At 41.0% G+C, this 25652-nt stretch overlaps 1 protein-coding gene across 1 annotated transcript in view; it reads right to left on the reverse strand.

The window, feature by feature from the left end:
• Positions 1-23840: 23840 nt before the first annotated feature.
• BEND2 (BEN domain containing 2) overlaps positions 23841-25652 on the reverse strand; it is a 53000-nt gene continuing 51188 nt past the window's right edge. The window contains exon 18 of the mRNA XM_088834252.1: positions 23841-24037. Within this exon, the coding sequence (XP_088690378.1) occupies positions 23841-24037 (197 nt within the window). The remainder of the gene's footprint in view (positions 24038-25652) is intronic.

A 25652-nucleotide genomic window follows, 5' to 3' on the forward strand; every position in this document is an offset into this window, starting at 1 on the left:
TCAATATGCCAGCAGATTTGGAAAAGTCGGCAATGGCCACAGGACTGGAAAAGGTCAATTTTCATTCCAATCCCAAATAAAGGCAATGCCAAATAATGCTCAAACTACTGCACAATTGCACTCATTTCACACACTAGCAAAGTAATGTTCAAAATTCTCCAAGAGGCTTCACCAGTACATGAACCATGAACTTCCAGATGTTTAGAAAAGGCAGAGGAACCAGAGATCAAATTGCCAACATCCACTGGATCACAGAAAAAGCAAGAGAATTCCAGAAAAACATCTACTTTTGCTTCACTGACTACGCCAAAGCCTTTGACTGTGTGGATCACAACAAAGTGTGGGAAATTCTTCAAGAAATGGGAATACCAGACCACCATACCTGCCTCCTGAGAAATCTGTATGCAGGTCAAGAAGCAACAGATAGAACCAGAAATGGAACAATGGACTGGTTCCAAATTGGGAAAGGAGTACGTCAAGGCTGTATATGGTTACCCTGCTTATTTAACTTATATGCAGAGTACATCATGTGAAATGCTGGACTGGATGAAGCACAAGCTGGAATTAAGACTGCTAGGAGAAATATCAATAACCTCAGATATGCAGATAACACCAAACTTATGGCAGAAAGAGAAGAGGAACTAAAAAGCCTCTTGATGAAAGTGATAGAGGAAAGTGAAAAAGCTGGCTTTAAACTCAACATTCAAAAAACAAACATCATGGCATCTGGTCCCATCACTTCACGGCAAATAGATGGGGAAACAATGGAAACGGTGAGAGACTTGATTTTCTTGGGCTCCAAAATCACTGCAGATGGTGACTGCAGCCATGAAATTAAAAGATGCTTGCTCCTTGGAAGAAAAGCTATGACCAACCGAGACAGCATATTAAAAAGCAGAGACATTACTTTGCCAATAAAGTCCATCTAGTCAAAGCTATGGTTTTTCCAGTAGTCATGTATGGATGTAAGAGTTGGACCATAAAGCAAGTTGAGTGCCAAAGACTTGATGCTTTTGAACTGTAGTGCTGGAGAAGACTCTTGAGAGTCTCGTGGACTGCAAGGAGATCTAACCATTCCATCCTAAAGGAAATCACATTGGAAGGACTGATGCTGAAGCTGAAGCTCCAATACTCTGGCCACTTGATATGAAGAACTGACTCACTGGAAAAGACCATGATGCTGGGAAAGACTGAAGGCAGGAGAACGGGACGACAGAGGATGAGATGGTTGGATGGCATCACTGACTCGATGGACATGAGTCTGAGCAAGCTCCAGGCATTGGTGATGGATAGGGACACCTGGCGTGCTTCAGTCCATGGGGTCGCAAAGAGACAGACATGACTTAGAGAATGAACTGAACATGTTGTCCGGGCTTCCCAGGTGGCGCTAGTGGTAAAGAATCCGCTTGCCAAGGATGGAGAAGCAAGAGATGAGGGTTCATCTCTGGGTTGCAAAGATCCCTTGAAGTAGAAAATGGCAACCCGCTTCAGTATTCTTGCCTGGAAAATTCCATGGACAGAGGAGCCTGGCGAGCTACACCCCATGAAATCGCAGAGAGTCAGATATGACTGAGCTACTGAGCATACACACATGCACCCATTGTCTCAGTACTATTCATTCTAAGGACTGACAATTCTCTTCTAGAGTGCAACATACACCAAATATTAACCTTAACTGTGGATATGTTTCTGGATTACTCATTCTACTCCATTGGTCTATTTGTCTATCCCTGAAAAATGATATACTGTCTTGATTACTATAGATTTACAATAGCCTTCTTATCCAATGGATCAAGTTTTCTCCCTTATTCTTCTGCTTAAAAGGGTAATGGTTATCCTTAGCCTTTTGGATTTCCATATGAATTTTAAAATCAGTTTGTCAATATCCACCAAAAAACATTCATTGGAATTGCATTAAATTTAGAAATGAATTTGGGGAGAATGGGCATCTTTTGTGTTCATATTTACTATTGTATATCTTCCCATTCTTATACTCTTTTAATGTCTGAGAATAAGGTTTTATCATTTTTTTCTGTAGAATCTTGCACATCCTTTATTAGATGTGTTTCCTGGTATTTTAATCTTTTTAGTTTGTTGCTGGTGTGGAGAAATATATTGGATTTTGTAGTATTGAGCTTTTACATCTAGGGTCTGTGCTAAAATTCTCGTATTATTTCAAATAGTTTATCTGCCAAATCATTCGGATTTTCTATGAACATAATCATATATATAAATAATGACAGTTTTCTGTTTTACAATTCTTATGCCTTTTTCTTGTTTTGTGTACTAGCCAGAACACTCTGAACAATGTAGAATTATAGTGGTTATCAGGGCATCCTTCTCTTATTACTGATCTCCAAGGGAAATTTTTCAACAATTTATCATTTAGTATGTTCACAGTAGGGCTTCCCTGGTGGCTCAGATGGTTAAGAATCTGCCTGCAATACAGGAGACTTGGGTTCGACCCCTGGGTTGGGAAGATCCCCTAGAGGAGAGCACAGCAACCCACTCCAGTATTCTTGCTTAGAGAATCCCTTGGACAGAGGAGCCTGGCAGGCTGCAGTCCATGGGGTCGCAAAGAGCTGGACATGACTGAGTGACTTAGCACAGCACAGCATGTTCACAGTAAGTCTTTTAGAGATTAAGGATGTTCCCATCTTCTCTGACTTTGCTAAGAGTTTCTACCATTAAAGGATGTTTAAAATTATTGAATGAATTTCTACAGCTATTGAAATGATCACATTCTCCCCTCTTTATTCTATTAATGTGATAAATTAAACTGCTGGACTTTCTAATTTTAACTCAACTTTATGTTCCTGAGTCAATTTCTATTTGGTCATGATTTATCATGTTCCATGAACATTCTAACTACACATCTCTTGGTGTACTGTGCACACATTTCTTTCTGTGCTACATATATAAGAGTTGGAGAAGGAAATGGCACCCCACTCCAGTATTCTTGCCTGGAAAATCCCATGGATGGAGGAGCCTGGTAGGCTACAGTCCATGGGGTTGCAAAGAGTTGTACACAACTGAGCGACTTCATTATTCATTATATGTAAGAGTGGAATTGCTGGGTCATAGAGTGTGGAAGTTGCTTGCAAGGAAAGAGTATGACTTTAGGTGCATTTAGTTAAGGCTTCAGCAGGACCTGTACGGGGAAAACACTCAGCAAGCAATTAAAAACGAGGAACTGGAGTTTGAATAAAAGACAGATGTGGATTTGGAAGGCATAAATTTATATTTGAAGCCAGTGGAATGGAATGCTCTATGTAGGGGAGGATCACAGAAGAGAGAAAAGGACTCTGGATAAACAGGTGGAAAACACCTGTAGCTAGGAGGCAGGAGGACAAAGAGTCAGTAGAAAGAGGCATGACTTCAGATGGGTGGGAGGAAAACTGAGAGTGTCAAGCTTTGAACACTATGGAGAAAAATGAGGTCCTTAGATTTGGTAACTAAAAAGCATTCACACTATTTTCTCCTTTGCTATAGTTGCTGCTACAGCTACTGCTATGCTTGTTCCTTCATTTACTTTTAATATTAACAAAGTTCTTTAGTACTTTTGGAGTCATGCCAATTTGCAGGACCGTTATCACCCTGGCAGCTGCTAAGAACATTCTCTACCATCCCACAGAAATACTCGGGACAGAGTACTTAATGAGCACTTACTAATTATAGGCCTATCAGTCAAAATTATGACCTCCGAAATAGAAGGCTTTGGAAAGTCAGCTGAAGGTGCATGTGTCACAGGACAAAGCTGTCACACAAATGGAGAGAGAGAGAAAAAAAAATAGGTTCTCTTTAAAAACTATTAATTTTACAGAATTGGGTAGCTGAGGCTTGGGGACTTGATATACCTAATTTTCCTTCATGCTACCTCTTGCAACTCCTGTCACTAAGGCTCCTTTCAAAGGCTACTGGAGAAAAATCATGAGGAAAGAGAAAGGGGAAAAAAAGGGAGGGTCAGCCAAATTATATGGATAGAAATGCCGAAGAAAGTTTGGGAAGATTTCAGTAATTTGTGCTTGTATCCTCTGTGAGCATGGAATAAAGCAACATATACCCTCTACGTCATTAGGTACACAGCAACAACCCTCAAATGTGCCATAAATGTTATTCCAGAAGATAAGTGTTTATCATATTTTCACTCTATTCCACGATAAGGAAAGACAATTAACCTTGCAGAAAACATCTCATTAGTAATAAAAGGTCAAAAGGCAATTCAAAATGGGAGTAAGAAATGAATGACAAAGAAATAACTAGAGTGGATAACTTTCAAACCAGAAGAAAACAAAAATGAAAAAATAAAGAGGAACAAAACAAGAAAGCAAAAATTAAACCCAAATACAGCAGTAATCTATGGTTTTAATCACTATCTTTAACAGATAAGTAAATCTATTTCTATTAATATTTGGTAGGTGAAAAACAAAAACTAGATATGGGCTATTTATAGAAGGCACACGTAAAACACAATGACACACGTGAGATAAAAGGATTAGAAAAAATATGTATTAGACAAATAACAACAAAATATCTATCTAGCAAAATTAATATCTGGCAAAACAGAACTTAAAGGAGAAAGAAAGAATAAAGCAGGACCTAACTAGATGATAAAAAGAACAAGGAAGCTATAATAATTTTGAAACTTTATGCACTGAATAATGTAATTTCAAAATACAGAGTCACATTTTTATAACAGATTCACCATCATTAAAGATTTCTAGTTAACTTCTCTCAAAAAGTTATCAATAAGGTAGGCAAGAAACATATATACATTAAAAACAGTAAAGATTAAATGCACACTAAAAACACAGGCTGATCTAGTATCTATACAAAGAATATTACACTCAATGAATAGAGAATACACACTCATTTTGAAATCAAATGGAACAGTTACAAACATTGATTACAAAGAGACTATTAACCTTGCATTCCTGGTGGTAAGAGATCTGCTAATACTATTGGTTCTGTGTGTGTTTTTTTTTAATTTATTTATATTTATTTGGCTGTGCAGGGTCTTAGTTGTAGGATCTCTGATCTTCATTGCAGCATGTGGGATCTTTAGTTGTGGCACATGAACTCTTAGATGCAGCATGTGGAATCTAGGTCCCCTACCAGGGATTGAACCCAGATCATTGCATTGGAAGCATGGAGTCTTAGCCACTAGACCACCAGGGAAGTCCCTATTGGTTCTCTTTCGTTCAGAGACTGAGACAGTCTGAGCTTCATGTGGCCAAATCAGGAACAGCTGGTCAACAGTCCCAAAGTACATGTCAGATTCCAAGAAGGCTTTCTGATGAATCAGGAAACATGAAATAAACGAAATCACTTGAAACTCCACATTTTGGGATTCAGAAGCAAAACCACTTAAAACACAGTAAAACAAGAAAAAATCTGTGAGTTTTATTTTCCAGTTTGCTGTTCTTCCTTGGTTCATTTTTCTGTCCACTGCAAACAATCAAATCATTTCAACTTCCATCTTCCATTTCTGTTGTACTTTCTCAGATACTATTACGTGATCCTCACGTTAAACCTGTGAGGTTGAAAAAGTATTATTATTCTTAGCTACTAAACTCAAGTAAATGAAACCAGCCTCCTGCCCATCACCAGAAAAAAAGACAATTTTTAAATGATAGAAGTGCCAGATCTTGTTGAAAAATAATGGCATATCATTCTGGATATCCAATAGCATGTTTGCAGCACCCACACATATCCCTAACCTAACATAAAGCCCATTTTTGACACCAGGGCTTTATGAAAGTGCTAGAAAATTAAGGCTCCCTCAACCCTCACGGTCCTCAACACAGAACTGACGGGATCTGTCTATGAAATGCTTCAGCTTCCTCACCCTCAGGTAGGAGAACTCTGAGTTTCTTATGCCACCTCCCAGAGACCCTCAGTAGGCTTAAGCTCCAGTAGCACCTGATATTAGCTCCTTCCCATGTCTGTCTCATTTCCTCACGCCACTCCAGTGTTTCCTTCACCTCTCAGTTAAATGATTTGCACTTGAATCCTTGTCTTGAGATCTATGTCTACAGGAACTCAAACTAAGACAATCTTCCACACTTAAAAAAATTTGCATCATGTTTTGCACAATTTGTACTTACTGCTTTTTATTGCTGTTGTTGCACTGGGTCTTTGTTGCATCAGGCTTTCTCTAGTTGCAGTGCAAGGGCTTCTCATTGTGGTGCTCAGGCTTCTCCAGTTGTGGTATGCAGAATAACTTGCCCTGTGGCACGTGGGATCTTAGTTCCTTGACCAGGGATCGAATCCATGTCCATCGCATTGGAAAGCGGATTCTTCTTTAATAATTTATTTATTTAAATTTTTGGCTGTACTGGGTCTTCATTGTTGCAAAGGATTTTCTCTAGTTGCAGCAAGAAGGGACTGCTCTCTAGTTGCAATGTGCAGGCTTATCACTGTGGAGGCTTCTCTTGTTGCAGACCATGAGCTCTAGAGCATGCAGGCTCAGTAGTTGTGGTTCCCAAGCTCTAAAGCACAAGCTCAGTAATTGTGGTGAATGGGCTTAGTTGTTCTGCAGCAGGTGGGACCTTCCCAGATCAGGGATCGAACCTGTGTCTCCTGTATTGCCAGGTGGATTCTTAACCACTAGACCACCAGGGAAGTCCTTGTACTTACTGCTTAATGTCAGAGATAATTAAGTCATTAACATTTCGTTTTGATCTTCTGAAACGTAGGGAATTTATTGTAAAATATGACCAATGAACACAGTATTTAGTGAGCACCCTCAGCATGCATAGCTGGGTACTAATGGTCTTATTTACAATATGACACCATAGAATAAGGGCTGTACTGGGCTATTGCAGAGGGACAAAGTACTAAAGAAGAGTAGACTATTTAAGGTTGGAATTTAGTAAGGACATGGGGCCAGGAAGGGGTTAGCAATTCTTCATATTATGGTTGTCACAAATGATTTGTCTATGTATGCTCTAAAAAGTTTCATAGGTCAACTCTCCAAAGGTATCCTGAGACTGCAGTGGGGTTTCCAGGCGGCAACTGCAACATTCAACACTGTCACTTTCAGTGGGGGCTGGTCTTTCTCTGGAGACCTTTCATGAAAGCAGCGACTGTCTGGGCAAACCTGCCCACTCTCGTATCCATGTTTTAAAAGGCTAAATCCATTCTAAAATAAATTAGGCTTTTTTCCCAGGAAGAATAACTTTGAATTCTCTGCAACACGTGGGCTCTGCTTTTGGAATTATTGGTTTTTTTCCTCCAGGGGGATAATATTATACCCTTGTCTGTCTGAATAAATGAAGCTCATATTAAAAACTGTGGCAATGAGGGAAACAAGAAAATCAGAAGGAAACAAGTGCTTAAAATAACCAGGAAAGAACCTCCCTTGTTCTTTCTTGTTCTTGTTCCAGAAAGTGGCCAGTGCATGCAGACAAGGCAAAATATTCTTGCTCAGTTACGATAAGAATGGATTGGCTCAGCAGAGTCAGATACCAGTTACACTTAGCATCACAAACCTTTTCTTTTTATCTTTTATTGTTTTCGAACTTCACATGGCATATCTGGAAGTCAAGCACTGCCATAACTTGGGTAGAGACTAGAGAGGAATTGTAGACCAATAGCTTTCAAGGAGCAAATTCCTTTTCATGTAGACTATGTCTTACTTGAATCTTCAATATATAAAGCAGATTTAAAAGTGGTATTTGTCTAAATGTATTTTAGAAATTCTAAGTCAGATAAGCAGCACTCAAAGTTTACCAAAACAGAAAACATAAAACCTACAACTGTGTGTAATATGATATTGACACAATGAGAGCTATTACAATTTCTTTTATTTGGGGATGATGACATATAACTGAGCACAGTACACATGAATGGGGGCAGTGTTTTACAAGAAGACCAATCTACAAGCCTAAATTACTGGGGCGGGGGAACCACCACCAACAAAACAGAAACACATGAGAAAGCTGTAAACTTCCAAAATAATAACACATTTACAAGAATATGACTCCAGTAAATAAATGAACATATGAGAAAGAAAAACTGCATAGAGGATGCTGTGGTGAGCCACCCAGACCTCCCTTTCAGTACAGACACGCCATCCCCCAGGTGCAGTGTTTGAGGCTGCCAGCTGCCAGCTGAGGCCCCATCTGGGAACTGCTCTCAGCCAAAGAGAGCCACCTCACCCAAAGTCACACACCCAATGGCAGGCAGCTCACACCCAATGACTGGTGGGTGAGTAGGCATAAAACCTCCACCCCCATGCTTCAAGGAAGACAACAGGGAAGGGCCATCCCAGCCATAGAGCTCCATGATTTGACCTGAGGCCTTAGCTGTGGCTGACTCCTCCTCCTGATGAACCCTGCTGCCTTCATTCCCCCCCCCACAAAAGCACTCCACCACTACCTTCCGCAGGGAGACACCTGCTTCGGGGTCCCAGACAGTTGAAGGAACAACATACACCCATGTAGCCTACACCTGGATCCAGGAAGCACTCTCCTTTTACAATGTTTCAATGCTTTCTCTCCTTATACATGTAACATATATAAGTGTTCTATACACACACACACAGTTGTTGTTGTTTTATGGATGTGAGAGTTGGACCATAAAGAAGGCTGAGTGCTGAAGAATTGAGGCTTTTGAACCGTGGTGTTAGAAAAGACTCTTGTGAGTCCCTTGGACTGCAAGGAGATTCAACCAGTCCATCCTAAAGGAAATCAACCCTGAATATTCATTGGAATGATTGATGCTGAAGCTAAAGCTCCAATACTCTGGCCACCTGATGTAAAGAGCCAACTCACTGAAAAAGACCCTGATTCTGGGAAAGACTGAGGGTAGGAGAAGGGGGCGGCAGAAGACGAGATGCTTGGATAGCACCACTGACTCAATGGACTTGAATCTGAGCAAAACTACGGGAGATAGTGAAGGACAGGAAAGCCTGGCTTGCTGCAGTCCATGGGGTCACAAAGAGTCAGACACAACTTAGCAACCAAACAACCACAACATATATATAGGGCTTCCCTGGTGGCTCAGTCAGTAAAGAATCTGCCTGCAATGCAGGAGATCTGAGTTTGGTCCCTCAGTGTATACACGCAATTTCCCCTAATTTTTACTTTGAAAATCATCAAATCTACAGAAGGACTAACACCACAAATACTCATATACTCCCACTGAGATTCAGTAATTATTAGCATACTTTCTTTTTCCTTTTCTTTTTGCTATACAATTTGAAAGTAGGATTGAAGACATAATCTTACTTGTCTCCTAAATACTTTTGCAGGCACCACTCAAAAATAAATGCAATCTACACCACCGCAATGCTATCATTACACCTAAGAAAATCAACAATAATTCCATTAGTGAGAGGTTAAAGTTTTTAATGCTGCTTTCAATGATACTCTAATCAACCATTTGTGAAATTCCTGGGATTTCTTAGAATGAAGTTCGAAAGCTATTTTTCTAGAGTAATAATCTAGAAAGCACAGGCCCATCTGAGAAAAAAGAATCTTTAAGATAAGAATAACAAAGCTTGACTCCCTCTGCTGCTGCTAGCTGCTGCGAAGTCGCTTCAGTCGTGTCTGACTCTGTGCAACCCCATAGATGGCAGCCTACCAGGCTTCGCCGTCCCTGGAATTCTCTAAGCAAGAACACTGGAGTGGGTTGCCATTTCCTTCTCCAATGCATTAAAGTGAAAAGTGAAAGTGAAGCCGCTCAGTTGTGTCCGACTCTTTGCGACCCCATGGACTGCAGCCTACCAGGCTCCTCCGTCCATAGGATTTTCCAGGCAAGAGTACTGGAGTAGGGTGCCATTGCCTTCTCTGCCACCCCTCAATAGACCCAAATAGTATTCAATAATAGCCTTGTGTATCATACTCATCACACATTAGAATACTTGCCTGCATACGCTGATGCACGCTAAAGTCTATGAATTAGTTAATATGCTTGAGTGACTGACAAGCTGGTAAATGTGCCTATGTGAACACTTCTGTTCTTAAGCCCACAGTTTGTAAATTTGGTGACAACTTTACTTAGTATTTTTAAGCACTGGCTTCCCCAATGGTAAAGAATCTACCTGCAATGCAAGAGATGAGGATTCGATCCCTGGGTAAGGAAGATCCCTTGGAGAAGGAAATGGCAACCCACTCCAGTATTCTTGCCTGAAAAGTCCCACAGACAAAGGAGCCTGGCGGGCTAGTCCAAAGGGTTGCAAAGAGTTGGACACAACTGAGCACACACATTCTTAGGTAGATCAAAATGGTGTTAAAACTATAATTACTCTTGGAGCCCAGTAAGTAAGCACAGATATAAGTACAGGATACTGCACTGCCAGGCACTGCAAAAACATATCAATATGTTACATCTTCCATAAATAGGCACCATTCATCACTTAAGTAAATCAATTAATTCGAAAATGCAAGTGTTAATAGAGAAAAGTGATATCCACTAAAACGAATATTTTATTTCGGTAACATCACTTTAAAGAAAGTGACTTACCTAGAAATTCACTTAAGTGGTGCCATTAAAAACCTGAAGTATTAACATTCTTGAGAAATGAATATGTTAGCAATGTAAATATATTAGTGCCTCCTCAGGCTGGGCTTGAATGGGCCTGTCCAAGTGAGATATCTCAGTTAAGCAGAGCCTTTATCTGGCCATCGGGGCTTCCCTCATAGCTCAGTTGGTAAAGAATCCACCTGCAACACAGGAGACCCGGGTTCGATTCCTGGGTTGGGAAGGTCTGCTGGAGAAGGGAAAGGCTACCCACTCCAGTATTCTGGCCTGCAGAATTCCATGGACTCTACAGTCCATGGGGTCGCAAAGAGCTGAACACAACTAGCGACCTCCACCTTCACTTTTATCTGGCCATTTAGGTATAAGGATAACATATTGGTCCTTTAATACATATGCTGCTAATGGTCCTGGTAATATACATGTTCCTTTTTCTCTGTGTGTCTGTCTGTCTCCCCCCTCACCCCGACGCATTCCCACATCACTCTTTCTGTGTTTGAGATGGGGAAAGAGGAGAAACCTACCATTGACTACATCTTGAAGGCTTGCAGTTGGCATTTCCTTTAAACAGACATCTAAAATAGCTTTTGTTTCTGGATGGGAGAAGAGTCTGGGGCAGAATGGATACATGTTTATGTATGGCTGAGTCCCTTTGCTGTCCACCTGAAACCAGCACAACATTGTTAATCAGGTATACTCCAATATAAAATGTAAAAGTTAAAAAATAAAATAAAATTGCTTTTGTTTAAAACAACAATGTGGATTTCAAGGACTAAAAAGAAAGTATTTCAAGAGTCAAAAGACAGGTGGAATGTAACAACAAGAAAGTTCATTCCACTAAACACAACCCACTGTGGTACAGTCCCTGCTTCCCAAATCTGATCTGGATGCCAAAGGCCATTGCTGATGGAGTCACTTGTGACTCTGACTGAAGGGAAGCTGGTGCTCTCCTTGGAGCCAGAGGGAAAATCATTCCCCTTCCATTGGACTGTCCCTTAAATCTCTCTAAACTGCAGGGCAAGGGAAAAACCAGTCACCCTGCACTCATCAATGCAGTGACCTAAGCAGAGCAGAGCTAAAGTTACTAGAGCCAGTAGATTTCATTATTTTTGACTTGTGACCTGAATAAGAAACACATTTTACATGGCAACTCAGTTCCTAAATCAGTATAGATTCAAAACTGAGACAAACATTTTCCAAAATAATACTGCCCTCTGATATTTTCTATTTCATTTTTTAAAAATGCAAGTTCCAACTCATTAAACTGATTTCACCAACACTGATGGGAAACGATCTGCAGTGTGAAAGACGATACTAGAGGGCCAAAACCCAAACTGTATTTTTGCACTAGACTAGATTCACAAATCATCTCTGGCTCTGGCTTTTAGAGCTGACTAAAATCCCTCTATTTGCCAAGAGAACTTTTTCTGAAAATACATCCAGATGAGACCTCAGGCCTAGCCTGGTCCAACTGCATAAGTGTCCCTTTCAGCACTCTTCTTTTAGATGGTGTATTCCATTTTCTGTGAATATTATGCTATGCTTAGTCGCTCAGTTACGTCCGACTCTTTGTGACCCCATGGACTGCAGCCCGCCAGGCTCCTCTGTCCGTGGGGATTCTCTAGGCCAGGATACTGGAATGGGTTACCATGCCCTCCTCCAGGGGATTTTCCCAACCCAGGGATCGAACCCAGGTCTCCCTCACAGCAGGCAGATTCTTTACCATCTGAGCCACCATGGAAGCCCAAATATTCTGTGAATATTACTTGAATTAAAATTAGCCTTTTAAAATTGTGCATACATTTACATTTTAAATGATTCAAACCATAAACCGTCTCCACACCTATTCTTATCCACTGCCCAGAAGAGCCACAGTAAATATCCAGACAAGTATCTTCCATCTTTTGTGATGCATTCATATATTGCCCATAACCACATATCAATGGTTTTTAATAATCCAAATGAAATTGCATTACATTTACTCTTCTGTGACTTGCTGTCTGAACTTAAGAGACACATCTTTGTAAGGACAAATTTTAAATCAGTTTATCTAAATTGACTGCATTTTTTCAAAAGTACTTTGTTGAGGAATAATTTATATACAATAAATGCACATTACTTAAGTACAGCTTGAGGATATTTCACATATTTATTCTCATGCGACCACCATCCAGATCAATATATAGAATTTCCATCACCCCAGAAGGATTCACTCATGTCCCTTCAAGTCAATACCACCACCCGCTGATATAGTCACTACTCAAGACTCCCAACACCAAGCATTAGTTTTCCTGTTACACTTCACATTCAAGGACTCGAATAGTAACTATTCTTCTGTATCTGGATTCTTTCATGCAACATAATACCTTTGAGATTCATCCATATTTTTGCATGTATGCTAGTTTTGTGTTTTTTTTTTTACTTTACATTACTGTATTGGTTTTGCCATACACTGACATGAATCTGCCCCGGGTGTACATGTGTTCCCCATCTTGAACCCCCCTCCCACCTCCCTCCCCATCCCATCCCATCCCTCTGGTTCATCCCAGTATCTGAATGGTATTCCCACCACAACTATGGTTGTTTTCAGTTTGGGTCTCTCAAGAATGAAACTACTATGAACATTCTTTTAGAAACTTTTCTGTAGACATGTGCACTCATTTCTCTTGAGAATATAACTGTTGGGTCACGGATAGTATATGTTTAATTTTATTAGAGACTACCAAATATTTTTCCACAGAGACTATCACATTTTATACTCCTACCAACAGTGTATGGAGTTTCAATTGTCCAAATCCAGGCAATTTGTATTGTCAGTCCTTACATGTTAGCCATTCTGGTGGGTGTATGCTTACATCACCTTACAACTTTAATTTTCAGTTTCCTGATGACCAGTGATATTGAACACATTTTCATGTGTTTATGGGACATTCCTATATCTTCTTTCATGAAGTGCCCATTCAAGAATTTTGCCCATTTTAAAACTGGGGTGTTCACTGTTATCAATTTATAGATTTTTTAATATATAATGTATACAAGTCCTCTATCAGACAGATACATGTGAGTATTTTCAACCTAGGTCTTGCTTTTCTTTTTTTTCTTTTCAGTTGAAACTTTTTATTTTGTATTGGAATATAGCCAGTTAACAAACAATGTTGTGATAGTTTCAGGTGAACATGGAAGGGACTCAGTCATACATACATATGTATCCATTCTCCTCCAAACTCCCCTCCCATCCAGGCTGCCACTGGATAACACTGAGCAGAGTTCCCTGTGCAATTCAGAAAGTCTTTTGTTGGTTACCCATTTCAGACATAGCACTGTGTACACATCCATCCCAAACTCCCTAATTATCCCTTCCCTGCCCCCCATCCTTTCCCCAGGAAACCATAAGTTTGTTCTCCAAGTCTGAGAACCTATTTCTGTTTTGTAAGTAAGTTCATTTGTATCATTTAAGATTCCACATATAAGGAAAGTCATACGATATTTCTCCTTCTCTGTCTGACTTACTTCACTCAGTACAACACTCTCTAGGTCCACCCATGTTGCTGCAAATGGCCTTATTTTGTTCTTTTTCATGGCTGAGTAATATTCCATTGTATATATGTACCACTTCTTTATTCATTCCTCTGTCGATGGACATTTAGGTTGCTGCCATGTCTTGGCCATTGTAAACAGTGAAGAATGCAGCAGCTTTTAACATGGAGACCTCTAAGAAATTCTACCAGAAGGAAGCCATGGATACCAATAACACACTAAAGAAGATTCACAGGAATCTGGCTGCTTGGAGATCCAAACACAGGTCAGGGATTTGCCAAAGGGGGAAAACTGTCACCTTTACACAGACCGGGACCCAGCTGCATAGGTGTTGCCACTTCCTGGGGAAGGGAGCTTCTGTCTCTCAGAGAAAAGGTGTAAGCTTCGTGAGCAGAGGATTGGTGGAATCTTTTGGTTTATATGGCAAGATATTATAGGATCTTTATCAGGAAGAAAAACACAGTGTCTTCACACTTTAACATCTGCTACATTCTTTTCAACAGATGTGTTCTTCCCCACTCAGTCCAGTTGCTCTATCGTGTCCGACTCTTTGCGACCCCATGGACTGCTGCATGCCAGGCCTCCCTGTCCATCACCAACTCCAAGAGCTTGCTCAAACTCATGTCCATCCAACTCAACCATCTCATCCTCTGTCATCTGCTTCTCCTCCTGCCTTCAGTCTTTTCCATCATCAGGGTCTTTTCCAGTGAGTCAGTTCTTCACATCAGGTGGTCAAAGTATTGGAGCTTCAGCTTCAGTCTTTCCAATGTATATTCAGGACTGATTTCCTTTAGGATTATAGGTTTGATCTCCTTGCAGTCCAAGGGACTCTCAAGAGTCTTCTCCAATACCACCGTTCAAAAGGATCAATTCTTCGGTGCTCAGCTTGCTTCATGGTCCAACTCTCACATCCATACACGACTACTGGAAAAACCATAGCTTTGACTAGACAGACCTTTGTTGGCAAAGTAATGTCTCTGCTTTTTAATATGCTATCTAGGTTGGTGATAGCTTTTCTTTCAAAGAGCAAGCGTCTTTTAATTTCATGGCTGCAGTCACTATCTGCAGTGATTTTGGAGCACAAGAAAATAAAGTCTGCCACTGTTTCCACTGTTTCCTCATCTATTTGCCATGAAGTGATGGGACTGGACACCATGATCTTAGTTTTTTGAATGTTGAGTTTCAAGCCAGCTTTTTCACTCTCTCCCACTGTAGTTAGTGGCTTCTTCATTTATATTACCATTCTCTATTAATGGATATTTACACTTATAGGGAAAAATTTGTGCTTCAGTGGAAAACTGTATATTGTTTAGAGAACACTTGGTCATCTGATTCTGATTTTCCATTCTGTAAATTGCATATAACTGATAGCAATGCAAAATAATTCTTATCTATAGACATGCAAATAAATTGTCTGGTGAAGATTCAATTGACTTTCCTCCCCAATTATGGGAAAAGCCATTTTTTTCTTCATTTGTGCTTTAATTTTAATAATTCTAATCTATAAATGTGTCTGTTCTTTGGATTGTCCTTTTAAATGGTTGTGACATCTGACAAGTTCCCTCATTAGTAATGAGTTAAATAAAATCTCTAACGTGTTCCTTTTATATCTGTACAAAAGGCATATCTTACCTTTTACATATTGCTTCTAATTTTTTATCCTATTAGAGAGGATGCTGCAACCATTACTGCACATTTACCTTTGTATCTATACAAAGTCTCAAGACTAAGAAGTCCTCACGCTCTCTCACACTTCCAAACAAACCAACTTTGAAGAATGGATATAACAAGTTCAGCTACATGAAGACACAGAAGATGAATAGAGAGAAATTGTAACAAGGGTAGAATTTGAAGCACAGTAAGACAAGATGCGGAGAAGGCAATGGCAAGCCACTCCAGTACTCTTGCCTAGAAAATCCCATGGACGGAGGAGCCTGGTAGGCTGCAGTCCATGGGGTCGCTAAGGGTCGGACACGACTGAGCGACTTCACTTTTACTTTTCACTTTCACACATTGGAGAAGGAAATGGCAACCCACTCCAGTGTTCTTGCCTGGAGAATCCCAGGGACAGGGGAGCCTGGTAGGCTTCCATCTATGGGGTCACACAGAGTCGGACACGACTGAAGTGACTTAGCAGCAGCAGCAGCAGCAAGACAAGATGAATGAGGAATGTTATTGTTTATTGGGCACCTACTAATCCCAGACCACTGTGTTAGGTACTGACAACACAGTCTTTGCCTTCAAGAAGCTCAGGAATAAGAAGTTTGCTGCTGCTACTACGTGTCCGCTCAGTCATGTCCAACTCTTTGCAATCCCATGGACTATAGCCCACCAGGCTCCTCTGTCCATGGAATTTTCCAGGCAAGAATACTGGAGTGGGTTGCCATTTTCTATTCTAGGGGATCTTCCTGACCCAGAGACTGAACTCACATTTCTTGTGTCTCCTGAATTGGCAAACATATTCTTTACCACTGTAACACCTGAGAAGCCCCAATTAATGGTTTACAGGAGTAAAAGAAGTAGGAAAGATAGGTCAAAGACAGTGTCACCAAAAATCAAGGAAACAGACACTGGAGACCTCAGCTTGAAGCACCAAGGTGGAAAATTCTCAAAAGATTACTGGGAAGCTCATGAAGATTCTCTGAAAATCAACCCCTCCCACCCTGACCCATCTGCAGCAGTGAAGTCTATGATTCTCATGAGTTCTTCAGGAAGTTTCTGTTAATCTCAGTCTGCCCATGTGTCCCAGTTGTGGAGGAAAATGGCTTCTTTTCGTCTGCCTTCAAATTTCATGCCAGTTCTCTCATCAACGAACTCTAAACCAGAATCATACTGAGATAGGGGCTCTGGGAAATGTGGTTCTCAGCTTCTCTTCTGCAAAGCAGAGATTCTACAAAGGGGAGATGGGGATGCTGGGTTGAGACCAGGCACATAGCTGGGGTTCACTAAGTGGTGACCATCACCCATACCATTCACAAACTGGCAGAGTCACTGAGCAAATGCTCAACTTCAGAGCACTTGAAAGTACAGGGGACCTTTGAACAATTCAAGTCTGAGCTGTGTGGGTTTACTTATATGTGGATTTTTTTTCCCAACAGTAAATACTACACAATCCACAGTTGGCTGAATTTGCTGATGTGGAACCTCAGATTCAGAGTAACTGCAAACACAGAGGAGCCAGGTATACAGAAAGAGCTGACTATAAATTATACATGGATTTTTGACTTTGTGGAGCGTCAGAGCCCCTAACCTCCACGTTGTTCAAGGGTCAATTGTACTATTTTTCTTTTAGGATTTCTGTCCATCGATCATCCAGTCTCCCCTTCCCCCTACTTCATTGTGCAGGAGCCAAACAAGGGCTCAGCAGTCATAATCCTAAAAGGCAACTTCTGAATAATTCAGTAGTGTTGAAAAATACATGAAAGAATTTACAGATTTGCACTAACAACTCTAGCATAAAAGTGAGACTTGAGGTCTACTCCTGGCTTTGGCACTAGCAGCTCTGATTTGGGGCAAACCAATGAACCTTCTTATAACCATTTCACTGAAAAATTGAAAAGGCTGTGATATTGAGAAGAGCACATCACCTCTAGGGTGTTCTTTCCAAGAATGCAAAACCTCAGTCTAATCACAAGAACACATCAAACTCAAATTGAGGGACATTCTACAAAATGACTGATCAGTACTCTTCAAAAGTATCAAAGTCAGGAAAAACAGGGAAATACTGAGAACTGCCACAGGTGGGAGGAGGCTAAGGACACATGAAAATTAAAAAAAAAAAACATAGGATCTTGGATTGACTTCTGGAAGTGAAAAAGAACTTTAGCAGAAAACCTGGGGAAATACACATGAAGTCTGGAGTTAACAGCACTGTACCAATGTTAATTTCTGAGTTTTGATAATTGTATCACATTTACAAAAGCTGGGTGAAAGGTTTACGGAAACTCTCTGTACTACTTTTGCAACTCTTTTGTGAGTCCAAAATTATCCCAAAATAAAATGTTAAAAATTAAAACCGTGCTATTCTATTTACAATAGCTAGAACATGGAAGCAACCTAGATGTCCATCAACAGATGAATGGATAAAGAAGCTGTGATATGTATATACATAATGGAATATTACTCGGCCATAAAAGGGAACGCATTTTAGTCAGTTCTAATGAGGTGGACGACAGAGAAGGCAATGGCAAGCCACTCAAGTACTCTAGCCTAGAAAATCCCATGGATGGAAGAGCCTGGTAGGCTGCAGTCTGTGGGGTCGCTAAGGGTTGGACACGACTGAGCGACTTCACTTTCACTTTTCACTTTCACACACTGGAGAAGGAAATGGCAACCCACTCCAGTGTTCTTGCCTGGAGAATCCCAGGGATGGGGGAGCCTGGTGGGCTTCCGTCTATGGGGTCACACACAGTCGGACACGACTGAAGTGACTTAGCAGCAGCAGCAGCAATGAGCCTATTATACAGAGTGAAGTAAGTCAGAAAGAGAAAGATAAATATCGTATACTAATGCATATATATGGAATTAGAAAGATGGTACTGATGAATATATCTGCAGGGCAGCAATGGAGAAACTGACATAGAGAATAGACTTATGGATAGGGGGAGAGAAGGAAGGAGAGGGTGAGATGTACGGATACAGTAACATGGAAACTTACAATACCATATGTAAAATAGATAGCCAATGGGAATTTGCTGTATTACTCAGGGAACTCAAACAGGGGTTCTGTAACAATCTATAGGGAAGGGATAGGGAGGGAGGTTCAAGAGGGAAGGGACATATGTATACCTATGGCTGATTCATGTTTATACTTGGCAGAAAACAACAAAATTCTGTAAAGCAATTATCTTTCAAATAAAAAACTTCTAAATAATAAAAAAAACATGCTATTTAAACAGTATCAAACCTGAATTCATCATTTTGCATGAAAGAAAAAGTGAAAGTGAAGTCGCTCAGTCGTGTCCTACTCTTTACCACTCTATGGACTGTAGCCTACTAGGCTTCTCCGTCCATGGGATTTTCCAGGCAAGAGTACTGGAGTGGGTTGCCTTTTCCTTCTCCAGGGGATCTTCCTGACCCAGGGATCAAACCCAGGTCTCCCGCATGGCAGGCAGACGCTTTACCCTCTGAGCCACTTAAGTAGCAGGTTCAACATGGAAGTGTTCCCAAGGCTCTTGCCACAGAATCATACCTCTGCCCCTCCCCATCCAGGCAGAGGAGCAGAAAACCAAAGCTAACCATATCCTCTAGCTGTTTTCACAGCACAGAACAACAGAATCCATCCACAAGAAAACTAGTGAAAGCTTGTTCAGCTTCCAGAGTGGGACAAAGGTTGCCCTGCATCTCATTACCAGCTCACTGTAATAGTAAGATCTCCACCTGTCCTCGCCAGGATGGTTTGACCTGCTTCTGACCCAAATGAAAAAGGACCATACAAGGGCAGAAAAGAGATGGCACTCCAGTTCCAGGAAGAACCCCACCTATTCCCAGAAAATCAAAGTACATGACTCCTCCTTCTTAACCTTGCTGGTTAAAAATCTTGTCTTATTCGTGACCTCATCCCCCACCCCAACCTCCCACTCCCATATAGAGAAGTTGACTGGCAAAGTGAGTTCTCACTGTTCCATCCTCTGGCCATTGAATTAAACTTGCCCTGCTTTGATGTCAGCTTGAGTTTACTTTTTGGCTGCCAGAACCTGAACATAAAAAGAATCTTCATCTCAAGGCAGTGCGGGCCTTGGCCAGGCTAGGGCCCAAGTGGCAGTCCGTTACCTAATTCGGTAACAGAAGTATATGGAAAACGGGATTCCCTGATGGCTCAGTGGTAAATAATCTGCCTGTCAATGCAGGGGAGAACCAATCTTCCCTGGATCAGTTTGACCCCCGATCCAGGAAGATTCCACATGCCTTGGAACAAATGAGCCCCTGCGCCACAACTACTGAAGCCCCAGTACCCCAGAGCCCTGTGCTCCTCTGCTAGAGAGGCCACAACAAGAAGCCCTGAGCACCACAACTAGAGAGTAGCCCCCACTTGCTGCAACCATAGAAAAGACCCTATAGCAACAAAGACCCAGCACAACCAAACATAAATTTTAAAAATTAAATATAAAAAAGAAGTATATGGAAAACTGGATAAAGCCCGTTTCCCGTGATGCAAAATTATGAAGCGGCAACCAAACAATTCCCATGAGCTCCAGGGGGACCTGGAAGGAAAAGAGATAGGAGCTGCTCCATCTGAATGGGTCCTGTGGACAGAAATGAGGATCGTTCTAGGCCAATGACTAAAGAGCAGACGGGACAACTAGCTATCTCAGCTGATGGCTAAGAAAAAGGGCAAGAAACCAATTCTGAAACCTCTCCCCAGCCAAAGCACTGTGTAAGACCCCTACAACTACGGATAAAAACTCCCGCCAGTTGGTATTCTCCAACCTACTATCTCCATTCACATCCTAGGGGCTCTCCTCGCAGTTGTGGGAAACTCACATGCCTTGAATAACTAATGCTAAGTTTCCACTCCAGCGCGTGGAGGCTGAAACCCGAGCCTAAGAGCGACGTCATCAAGATGGCGTCACAGGTCGCTCCGACTTGGCTCACACTCACAGGAACCACCAACCATTCGTGAAGAGACCACTGAGGCGAGCCTAGAATGCGAGGGTGAGGCTGAAGCACCCTCTGCACCGCAGAGCCCTAGACACCGCGTGGAAAGTTCCAGGAAGTGGCTCCACACAGCACACTGCCCGTCCCCCATGCGCGCGCAGCCCCTCACTGCCGTCTCCCCCGAGTCTTCGAGTCCTCAGGTGGGAAAGGGGCTGGGGCAGGTGGTGGCAGGAAGCCAGTGACAAAGTGGGTCACTTTATGGGAGCCCCTACTCCAGTGTCGCCCCACAGGGCTTGCCCACTGGGAGTCAGACTGTGACTCAGAAGTGGCCGAGGGGCTGGCAACAAACCAGCGCTTGTACCTGGGCTGAGACCGAACCTGCAGCGCCCGAGCAGTAGTCACAAGCAGCCCCTGCGCTCAGCTGCAGCACGTTGACCAGGCCCCTCGGCGGGGCCCTCAAACGAGGTTTTCTGCCGGCCCCAGAGCCTGACTTGCCCACTCAAGCAAGGCTCTGAGGAGAGCGTCTCCTGGCCGGTCTCCCCAGAGGAGCGGACACCTGGACGCTGAGAGGCCAGCCGTGCGGGAGCTGAGAGTGGGTTGGCGGGGCTGAAAACCTCCCGAGAACAGCCGGAACGTCGTGAAGGGGCCCCGTGCTACCGCCCAGGGTGGAGGGGAATTCAGAGCCGAACCCTGCCTGGAAAGCCCGGCTTTATCCGACCCAGTCCTCGCAGCCTAGTGAGCTAAAACCTAGCCCTGCCCACTGGGGACTCCCGGGGGCGGGGCGGGGGTCTTGGCCCAAAGCGGCTGGCGAGATCACCTGAAAGCTGTGAAATCAAAACAGGAATTGATATAGAAAAAGTGTTTCTTGCCCACCTGTGCTGGTGTCCTGAGATTTAAACCTGTCAACCGCCAATCTTTCAAATTAATTTTACTTATGATTTGAGATGCCCAATTATTCCATCTCAGTGAATGTGCAGGGATTTTTTTTTAATTATGGTGAAAAAATTTCATTGCAAATTTAACGTGAGTTAAATTAGGGTGAAGGAAGGAGTGACAAGTGCTTTACTTCTACACAAGAGTGAATGTGGTTAGATCGCCGCTGTTGCCTAATGTTGCAAAAATATTACTTTACTAGATGTGGACATGGGCTATAAAGAAAAGTAAAAGCCAGAGGTAAACATTGAAGCCTTGCTGACCAAAATTAAAATATTGGCATATATTTAAATAAATATTAAAGTATAAAATAGTATTATGCTTTAGTAACACTTGTTTTACCCAGGAAGGGCAAAACACTTCCAAAGTTTTCAAGATCCCTACAGTTATACCCACAGTGGTAAATTATTGTTACTGGATTAAACTATTCTGTTTGCTTATGAAGCAAGAAAGCAAACATTCTAACTGTGTCACATTAATGAACCTGGCTGGAAATGTTATCATTAAATTAAAAATGCTATGCAGAAAGTGTTAGTCACTCAGTATTGTCCACCCTAAGGACTTTGCCACCCTAAGGACTGTAGCCCGCCAGGCTCCTCTGTCCATGGGATTCTCCAGGCAAGAGTACTGGAGTGGGTTGCTATTTCCTTCTCCAGAGGATCTTCCCAACCCAGGGATCAAACCCAGGTCTCCCACATTGCAGGCAGATTCTTTTACCATCTGAGCCACCAGGAAATAGGTATAGATGACATTAGTAAAAGTTCTATAAAATTACATGAAAAAAAATAAAGCATCTGTATTAAGGAAATAAGATGTTTATTTACTGTATTTATTTGGAAAACAATACAGTAAAGATAAACTTATCAAAAACAAGTCTTATGAACAGGCATTTTAAATGTTTAACATTGGACTAATACAATAACAAAACTGACCTGTGAAATTTTGAACATTGTTGTTGTTCTGGATACAAAAGGTCTAATTTAGTTTAAATAAGATCTGAAACACCTTTATGAAACTTATTTTGCTCAATGGGTATGATATTAAAGTTATGTATATATGGAAATGAAGTAAAAGCTACTCAGCTGCTCTTTTTGACCCCATGAACTGTAGCCCACCCAGCTCCTCTATCCATGGGGATTTCCCAAGCAAGAATAGAATACTGGAGTGGGTTGCTGTTTCCTTCTCCAGTATGTATATTACTATAACTCAAACTATGGGGACAATTTTAAACACTTTTTTTTTAATGTGCATTCTAATCTGTGCTATCTAGTATAGTAGCCACTATCCACATATGACTATTTAAATTTTAATTTTAATTAGTTAAAATGAGATACAATTTAAAAGGCTACATCTAAGTAGCCACATCTCAAATATTCAAAAGCCACAGGTGGCTACTACCATGTTGGGCAATGTAAACTCATAGAATTTTACCAATATAATGGAAAGTTCTATTGGACAGGGCTGGTCTTGTAACTTATATAAACAAACACCATAACAGAGCTAACTATATAAATCTTAAAAATTTTCTGTAAATATGCAGTTTTTGTTTTTGAAATTCTGCTTCTAATACAGGAAATATTTCAGATAACACAAAATACAAATCAAATTTTAAATCTGCACATACAATTTGAAATTTAATCTTGCCTAGGGTATAAATTAACTTTTCTATATTAACTCTATTACTAGTAGTTTGTAAAATTATTTTCAAAATAATAGTGAAGAGTGAAGCCGAAGACTAATTTAGATGAATTAATCTGAAATTAAGAATCTGCAAGATTTTTTGGTTATATGTAAGCCATACTGCCCTTCTGAAACAGTGTAGCTTAACTCAAGCTCTGTACTGCAGAAATCACTTGACATATTGAGTATCAATACCTGCAAGTTCCCATGCTCCGTATTATGGTTTGCCTATCCAAGTATGGCTCTACGTCACTACTCATATCTGCATCACTAACACTCAGATTACATCTGTCATTAAGAGCTAAATGTACTACTTTCACTCTACATTAAAACAGCAAAAATAACAGTCTTTAGGAGTTTACTACCATTCTCTTATTGAGAGGTTCTTATTGGAATATTGCCCATCACTTTACCCATAAGATGAAACATCACCTATCTTCCTAATGCAATTCTGCCTCCCTTGTGGGCAAAAAAAGAACATAGGTTATTTCTTTAAGTGTGAATACTGATCTACAATGCCAGTACAACAGGCTAATTTTGGAATTAATAACTTGAGAAACATACAGGCTGGTACAATAGCAAAAAAGAAAAGGTTGGATGGCTAACATTTAGTCAGCTAAGTCGGTATCTTTTGGCTTGGACTCTGTTGAAGGAGTCGTTGCTGGAGGTGACTGTGATTCAGCTGTGGACCTCTTCGGGTCATATCTAAGACTATGAATACAACTATTGATAGCCATCACACACAATTTCCAGTCGTATCCATTTTCCGATAGATCACAAGTCGGGTAGATGTCCTGGAGAAACTCTGGTGGTAAAGTCCCAAAATATGACAGTTAATTAGAAATCACTTCTCAGAGAAATGAATTTATTCAACCTTAGTACTATTTCTCTTTCTGTGAAAAGATCATTAAGACTTTAATTAAAACACATGGACTGTAACTTTCATTAAATTAGCTGAACAAATCTTTTCATCTGAAAGGATAATAATATGAAATAGCACCATTCTTCAATCACACACACACACACACACACAAACCCAATATCCCATGATCTTGCTGTATAACCACGATGGAAACCCTCTGCTCTATTCAGTACCCAATATAAACTTTCCTTATTCTTAAATTTATCAAACAGGCATCTAGCATGTTATTCGTTGTATCATAAAGACATGCTATTAATAATAAGGCTCTAATACACCAGAGGCTGCAGTGTCTTTCGTAATTTTAGAGGCAAGAAGCTATGACTGCTAAATTCTTTGCCACTGTTTGGTTTATCTCAGATAAAAGAAATAAGTCTTTAGATATTGAAGTTAAATGAAAACTTCTGTAACAAAAAGGGACAGGGCAACATACCTCAAGGAGCACTCTTAGAGAAAGTGGGAGGACAAAGGGAAAGGTGGGGAAGACAGGTGTTAACCAGAAGACCAGAGCTGCTCTTAAAGACTTTCTTAGGTAATTTCCTAAGTACCTTTGAGCTCTTAGAAAAGGATCTGGCAATCACTACTGGCCAGCATTACTTGGCTACATTAATGTCATCTGCTTTTTGATAGGATTAATAGGCTGGAAAAAGGGTAAACTATCTTGTCAGTAATTTTTATATTGATTACATGCTGAAGTGATGATATTTAATGTATTCTGGTCAAATAAAATAGATTTTTAAAATTTAAAAAACAGGCTAGGAAATCAGGACAATGCCATAAACAGTGTATGTGAAAATTTTTTAGCACGTCATGTGACAAAGTAAAAATGCTTTCATATTCAAAGGACTAACAGATCAGTGGTAGCCTGGAAGGAGGCTTTAGTGGTATGACACTGGATTCAGTATCAAGTTCTATCCGGCTGCATATTTTTATTAACAAGAAAGAAGTTATGGAAAGCAGGCTTGTTCCATCTCCCAAGACAGCAAAACTGGGACAGATAATAGACTGGAAGACAAGTACCTGCAAAGCTTTCAACAGAATGCAACGAGGAACCTAAATTCATTGGTTGTTTCCCAAAATGTATTCTCTGAAACATTAGTCATAAAAGTTACTTAGTGGGGAAAGATTTTGGTTGTGCACGTACGAAATGCTTAACTCCAGAGTTAGTCTCCATTGAAAAATCCCAAAGTAAAGAGATCTGGTGAATCAAAGGTGACAGATGCTGGTGGGAATGCCTGCTCAGAAAGATTCGCTGTATTAGAGGACCTAATGTACTTCACTCTCAGCAGTGGTCACAGGACAGGAAAAGGTCAGTCTTCATCCCAATCCCAAAGAAAAGCAATGCCAAAGAATGCTCAAACTACCGCACAATTGCACTCATCTCACACGCTAGTAAAGTCATGCTCAAAATTCTCCAAGCCAGGCTTCAGCAATACATTAACTGTGAACTTCCAGATGTTCAAGCTGGTTTTAGAAAAGGCAGAGGCACCAGAGATCAAAT

This window comes from Moschus berezovskii, chromosome X, assembly GCF_049115385.1.
Source record: "Moschus berezovskii isolate FMDL1 chromosome X, NW_MosBer_1.0, whole genome shotgun sequence".
NCBI lineage: Eukaryota > Metazoa > Chordata > Mammalia > Artiodactyla > Moschidae > Moschus > Moschus berezovskii.